This window comes from Rhagoletis zephyria, unplaced genomic scaffold, assembly GCF_001687245.7.
Source record: "Rhagoletis zephyria isolate East Lansing unplaced genomic scaffold, Rhagoletis_zephyria_1.1 Rzeph_scaffold_00017, whole genome shotgun sequence".
In the NCBI taxonomy this organism is placed as follows: domain Eukaryota; kingdom Metazoa; phylum Arthropoda; class Insecta; order Diptera; family Tephritidae; genus Rhagoletis; species Rhagoletis zephyria.
The window spans coordinates 488,335-495,237 of record NW_016157101.1 but is presented as its reverse complement, the minus strand read 5'-3'; the positions used below and the strand labels follow the sequence as shown (position 1 = coordinate 495,237).

General features: G+C 37.6%; 1 protein-coding gene across 1 annotated transcript; it reads right to left on the bottom strand.

Moving 5' to 3' along the window:
- Nucleotides 1-1,458: 1,458 nt before the first annotated feature.
- LOC108360838 (chitooligosaccharidolytic beta-N-acetylglucosaminidase-like) lies at nucleotides 1,459-5,512 on the bottom strand. The gene is made up of 3 exons (XM_017613285.1): nucleotides 4,909-5,512; nucleotides 4,055-4,701; nucleotides 1,459-2,653 (listed from the first exon to the last, which is right to left on the bottom strand). The coding sequence occupies exons 1-3, from the start codon at nucleotides 4,992-4,994 to the stop codon at nucleotides 1,557-1,559; spliced, it is 1,830 nt and encodes a 609-aa protein (XP_017468774.1). The 5' UTR covers nucleotides 4,995-5,512; the 3' UTR covers nucleotides 1,459-1,556.
- Nucleotides 5,513-6,903: the final 1,391 nt, after the last annotated feature.

The window sequence follows — 6,903 nt, the reverse complement described above, 5'->3', positions numbered from 1 at the left end:
AGCACACAATGTTTATTTATTATTGCTCATAACTTTGCTATTACCCATGATCCAACTACTCTAATCTAATTGGTTCATGGGTATTATCAATTTTCTTCGGGTAGGCCTCCACACCAAGTTGTTTAGATATTGAGCGCTTTTCAGGCTCTCAGCACTCAACTCAGCTTATCGAACAGTTTGAAAAGCGCTGAACACCATGATCCAATTTACGCAGTCGAACGTGCTTTTCTACTCTCGGTGTGGAGGATTTTTTGATCAAAGAATCGTGATGAGAGCAAATTTTTCAGCAATAGTGAATTTTAATGGGCGGCATACTCCTTGCGTCTGACACGTGAGTCGGTTTGGATGTGTTTGTGAAAATATATATGTGTTAGTTACACCAACATGACACCCGGCATGACTCTGAATGATTCAACTGTGTGTAGTCGAGGGCGAGTCACCACGTACACAAATGACTCGCGAGTCAGATGCACCGTGTGTGCCGCCTATTAAATAGGCAAGTCCGCCTATAGGATGGTTCCGTTCGCAGCTCACAACGTCCGGATATTTATATCCACATATCCTCTGGGTAGCAACCAAACACCCGTTTGAGAGCGAGCTAAAGTGAGAAGGCGTAAAACTTCGCGTGCGATGGGTTTGGGTCCGGCCACGTTAAAGCTCCGCCCAATGAAAAAGTTCAGAAAGCCGCGGATAAGACCACCTTTTTTATGTACGTTTATATTCTTAGATTTTATTTTTTTTTTTTCGTTCCCACGACAGTCGGGTCTACGTAACCGGAACGACCCAGATGTATATCTGGCCAAGGACTGTCACTCCAGCAACACTCCCCAAAATCTCTTTGGGGAATTTGTATGCTGTTACAACAACAACAACCACCTTTTTTTGATGGCGACCACGGAAAACGTATAAAGGACTAAGATTTAAGAGTATGCACCTGGACAATCCGGACCCTTAATGGGGAAGGTGCCTCTGCCTGGCTGGTTGATGTCCTCGGGAAGACCAAGGCGGAAATCACCGCCATCCAAGAAATGCGATGGATGGAGAAAGGCAAGGCAAGGTCTTCTACAGTTGCCACGTAAAGAAGCGCAAATTCGGAGTTGGATTCGTGGTAGGAGAGAGACGCCGTCGCCGAATACTGGCGTTCACCCCGGTGAACGAACGTCTAGCCACAATCCGCAGCAAAGCGAGATTCTTCAACATCTCACTTATCTGCGCCCATGCCCCTACGGAAGAGAAGGACGAGGCGTCCAAGGATCTCCATGAACACTTGGAGCGCTGCCCCGACACGATGTCAAAATCGTGCTTGGGGACTTCAATGCCAAGGTGTGCAAGAAGGGATCTTTGGCGCCACTGTCGGAACATTCAGCCTCCACGACGAAACGTCCGATAACGGACTGAGGCTGATCGATTAGGCGCACCCTAATGTACAGTAAATATTAACTTTTGGTTAAAATTTGGTTTATTTAAAAATATATAAATAAATTTATTCGTACTCTAAATCAATTGCGGTTCTATTCATCAACCTGTATAGGTACATATGTATGTATGTATGTATATCAACCTCTTTTCACTGGGCATTCACCATCATTTTGCAGACACCATTCTGGTTGAAGAGCCTCCGCGTATATACCATTGGCTACTAATCGTTCGCGATGATATAATATTCGAGATTCTGCTTCACGCCAATTTCCAACGGGATTCGACCACAAACGTTCTGCTAATGCGCTTGAACGTGGCCATAATCGGTAGTCCAGTGTGTATTCATCGATTTGCTCGGACCAAATTGCCGCTTCGGCTCCTAAAACCAGCGATTTATATTCCCCAGCTATGTTATCCAAATTATTATCGTACACTTTCTGCCAGCCAATATACGGTGAGCACCAGTTATTGCCAATGTCTACCCAGCTGGGTCCACCACAATCAAAATATAAAGCATCATAGTTTGAAATAATAACGCGAAAGCCACGTTTTAAGATCGCTTTAATTTCGGAGCTTGAACCACGTGTCCAAATTTGTATGATATATCTGGAATTGTTAAGATATTGATCAATATATGGCTCTTGTGTAAGACTACTTGTCCACAGTGTGATTAATTGATTGCTGTTGTTGGACACTTTATCTACTCTTTCGAGTGCGTTTGTTTGGAAATAACCCCAGAGCCGGTGAAAATCTTCCTCTTGCAAATCCCAACCTTTTAATTGCATCCATTCGCGAATACTCTCAGTGCCATGCCAACATTTAGATAGCACCTCATCACCTCCCATATGAAAGACATCTGGTGAAAATAGTTGAAATATTTCACGATAGATATCTTCTAATATCGGATAAATGTCATCTACAGTGGGGTCTAGTTGCCCACATGGTGGTTCTCCACAATAACTCTTCCAGGGCTGAAAGCTCTCACAAGCGATCATACCCTTATGTTGCCAACCTTCCTTCACGTGGGCGGGAGCATCAAATTCAGGCACTACTCGGATGCCACGAATCAGTCCATACTGCACAATTTCAGAAATTGTATCATGTGTATAAACCTTACTAGGCGAATATGCGCCAAATCTGTGAAGTTCTGGATGGGATTTGATCTCTAGTGGGAAGCTTTGAGAATCTGTAATGTGCCAATGAAAGGTGTTGAGTTTAACCATCGCAAGGGCATCTGAAAAAATCATAAAAAAATTGTAATCGATGTCCAGGATGATGTCGATAATTTTTTGGTAATATGTGTTTAGTTTCCCTGCAATATTAAGGTATCTTAAATATAGCAGAGACCGTAACGGTTATGGTTTTTAGTATAAAAATAATTTGATCGCAAAACTTGGATTTATATTTTTCGATCAAATTTGACCGTTATTTTACGATTATAAATATATATATATACAAAATAACGATTATTTTTTATCGAAAAAATTAAGATCAAATTCAACGATATTTTTGATTGAAAAAAATAACGATTTTACAATGACCAAAAATAAAAATCTTGATATTTGCCAGTAACAAATTTGTGAGAACAAGACCACATTTCCTCTCAGTGAGATAAAAAACACAATTGAAGGATGTACGAAAACGCAAAACCAGTAAAATTTGCAAGTTCAATGTTCAGCTGATTATTATATTATTTTCAGAAATAATTTTTTTATAAAAATGTTCTTACTACTCATATATCGTCGTTTAAAGTACAAAACCGCTCATCAACATAATGCAAAATCGCGTATGTGGGGTTGCATAATTATTTTGTAGAGTAAAAATATTCATATTTCAAAATTGTTCTCTGTTTTATAAGGCAATGGCGTTTCTGGCTAGTATATTTCAGGACTATCCATTCGTATTAGTACTCTCATTGAGAGGGATTCTTGAAAATTTTGTTACTGGCAAGTAACTGGATAATTTTTACATGACCCTCCCAATTTCCAATAATTTGCAACTTTTGGGGTGTGAAAACGCTAGCCAACTAAAATTCCAGTAAAATGATTAGTATGTAGTTTTTACTGGATAGTGCGTAGAAAACGCAACTACAGTCTCTAACGTTTGAGAAACATTTGATTTTACATTCGATTTCTAATGTAGTTCTCCAATGTTTTTCGAATCGAATAGAAGTCGATTATAGATTGATTAAAAAGTACACTAGACAAAAGAAACCAATTAGAATCCAACGTTAGAATACGCTTATATAACAGCTCTGATCCAGTACTCCATGAACTAACAGGTTGAGAGCGATTTTTGGAGAGTTGTGTAGATAATGAAGTTGCAAGATTTTACCCGAACTTCTTCTTTTGGTAAAATCATGAAAAGTATCAAGCGATCACTGGTTGATGTTTTTACAGGAAAAATGCTATTTTTGTTCCCGTACTTTATGTTGTTACTCACTTTTTACTCTCACTTCAGAGAGTCATTTTGCGGTTTGACATTTTTACAGGATTTTAAACGAAAAGTGTTGGATCAGAGCATATGCTATAATTCTTGATTCTAATCTGTAATCGTCTTTTAACCTTCTAACTTAGAGAGAAAAACATTAGAATTCGAATCGTTCTTTAAACTAAATGTTTGTTGTGACACTTACCCAAAGTACGTTTAATAGACTTCACAGAATAGAAGTGCCTTGACGTATCCAATAATATTCCTCTCCATTTATATCTAGGTGCATCTTCTATTTCCACTTTAGCCAATAGTTGATATTCTCGACGAATATCATCATAAACTATTAACTGTGAAATTGTTTCCAAACCATGTCTTCCACCGAAATATGTATTTGCTGAGATTTTAGCGATCGCAGCGCCATCCCCTTTTAGGGGGGATATAGTTAGATTGTAGCTCTCATCAGTATCAAGCGTTAGACGGGGTAGCTCATCGATTTCGGAGTTTATTTCCACTACTACTGTCAAATTGGACCCACCAGGCTTTGGTGCGACAATTACATCTTCTGTGTGGCTTTTTAACTGCTGCAAAAATCTCTCTTTGCTTGCCTCCCATAGCGATAGTTGTTTGGTGAGTTTGGTGGGAAATTGAAATGTGATTGTTGTTATATCTACATGTAGTAAAATATTCTCAGTGCGCATAATTCCAGTTGGTTTTGGCCAGACAGTTCCCACTGGTGAATCTCCGCAAAGCAAACGACATACTGGCAGACTGATGGCTGTCTCTATAGTTTTCTCCGTAATTTCAATTCTTAAACACTTGCTCTGCTGGCATTCGTATCCATATACAACACTACGATTAAATAAAATAAAGCATAAATCAAGGTGCATTAACTAACATTTTGGCATAAATGAATAACAAAATAAACCGCCAGATGTATTTGGTAATGATCAGTGATTTTAGCGAAAGTGTTGAGGGCGCTAGATACGGGGATAGTTAATGTAAGGTTAATATTTAAACAACAAATGTATGTATATACATATACATAAGTACGCTTACTCATACTCTTCGCCAACTACTAATGAGCTAAAACTGCCTAATAAAAATATCACAATTGCACAGAAAATAACAAAATTTCGTTCCATTTCGTGCGTTCTCTTTCTCCAATAACCGACTGCTGTGGTGCCCCTCTAATGACTGAATTGATAACTTGATATTGCTTTTGATTATAATGGAAATACACTCACGTGTATATGCACATATGTATGTACATATATGTATGGGCACATACGTACTTACATACATACATATGCACATAAATATTGCTTTCAAACTGGAATATCTCGCACCGTATGCAACCGCAGTTTTCATAAAGACTAGTAATGAGACTGCTCGTTGGATTTGATGGACTCTTATCAATCAGTACAAGTGCATTTGAAGTGTATCGATTAGCTGGAAATATTTGAATGAGACATATGTAGATTTGCACACAAAAACACATGTTGAATTTAAAGCTCAAGTTTAGTGTACAATTTTATTATTTTTTCATTTATTTATTGCCAAAACAATAGTATAGTAAGATCTCCAATCATTTATATGTAGAATACTAGCTCCCACTCGGAGTTTCGTCAAGTCTCCATGTTTCCGCCGGAACGGAAATAACCTCGACAGCTGAGTTTCGTTTACATTTGAAGTTTGTCGACTACTAATAACCAGTGTTGCCAGGTGTTGATTTGAAAAAGGACTAAACCCAATTCTTTTATTGGAGAATTTAATGGACTTTGTATGCATACAAAATTTTGTTGTATGTGTGCCGATTCAAATTAATAAAAATTAATGTTTCTTGCCCGACGGTCGAATTTATTCTGTTTTCTATAAATTCAAATATTTTCGTCCAAATGCCGCGACGTAAACATTTTTGTTCTTATTTTCTATTTTGCAACTACTGTGTCCAGCGTTGCCGTTGCGCTTAGATTTGCGCTGTTTCATTATTAATTTTTCTTCGTTTTACTTAATTTTTTCTACAATTCCTATCAAACGAAAGTAACAAAAAAAAAAAATGATGTTCCATGAACCATGTGGAAGTATAAATCTACACAGTAGAGACTACTGATCTCGTGAACCAAGCAACGTAAAGAACTTTTATTTCAGGCCGTTTCACACCTGAAACATAACAAAATTTGATTTCCCTTTTTAAAGTGTCTTATTTGAGCGGATCCACCGGCGCATAGGAGAAAAAATCAGAACGCAAGCGAGATTTCCAAGCATGTGAAGACGGCCGGTAAGCATCGGATTTTCGATATAGCTCAGTGCTCATGAAAAGTATCGATATTCTGTACTCGGTACTCGTTAAACCCGATTTACATGTTTCAAGTACTTGAAAAATTCTTGCTTATTCTCTTTTGCGTTTTCTATTTGCTTTTACACGTTTCAATTCTGTTGAATTCAAGTTTTTGGTTCTTAAAAGGAAAGCAACGAAAATGCCAAAAGCAAAGCAAGAAAAATGAAACGACTTGACGGTACAGACGCATGTGTACTCGTCCCCTTTCTTCTCACCCCTCTCTTCCACAAGCGAGCAGAATTGAATTCAGTACTTGAACTGTGTCAAAGCAGTCTTAGTGATAGAACTTATTAGAAAAGTATCGATACTAGTACTCATATAGAACACTCTGAAGAAGAATCGATGCCAGTACTCATATTTGCAAAGAAGTATTAATAGTACTCGTACATTAAAGTATTTTTAAATCAAAGGCGAAAAGTAAACAAAAATCAGATTGCTTTGCTTTTATAACCTCTTCCTATTTGTAAATTAAATAGACAGTGCTTTAAATAGCTGCTAAGACAGTGTTGAAATAAATGCGCGTTATGCTCTTTTTCAGGACATTCATATTGGATATCAAAGATAATTTTCGAACGTTCGCCACAATGTTTATTGGGTAGTTGTCCAACATCTTGTAATTGAAGAAATTAAATTTTTTATATGAATTTTTAATTTTTTTACTTTATAAAAGTTCTTAAAACTTAGATATATTTTGGAATTCGCGATACTACTCA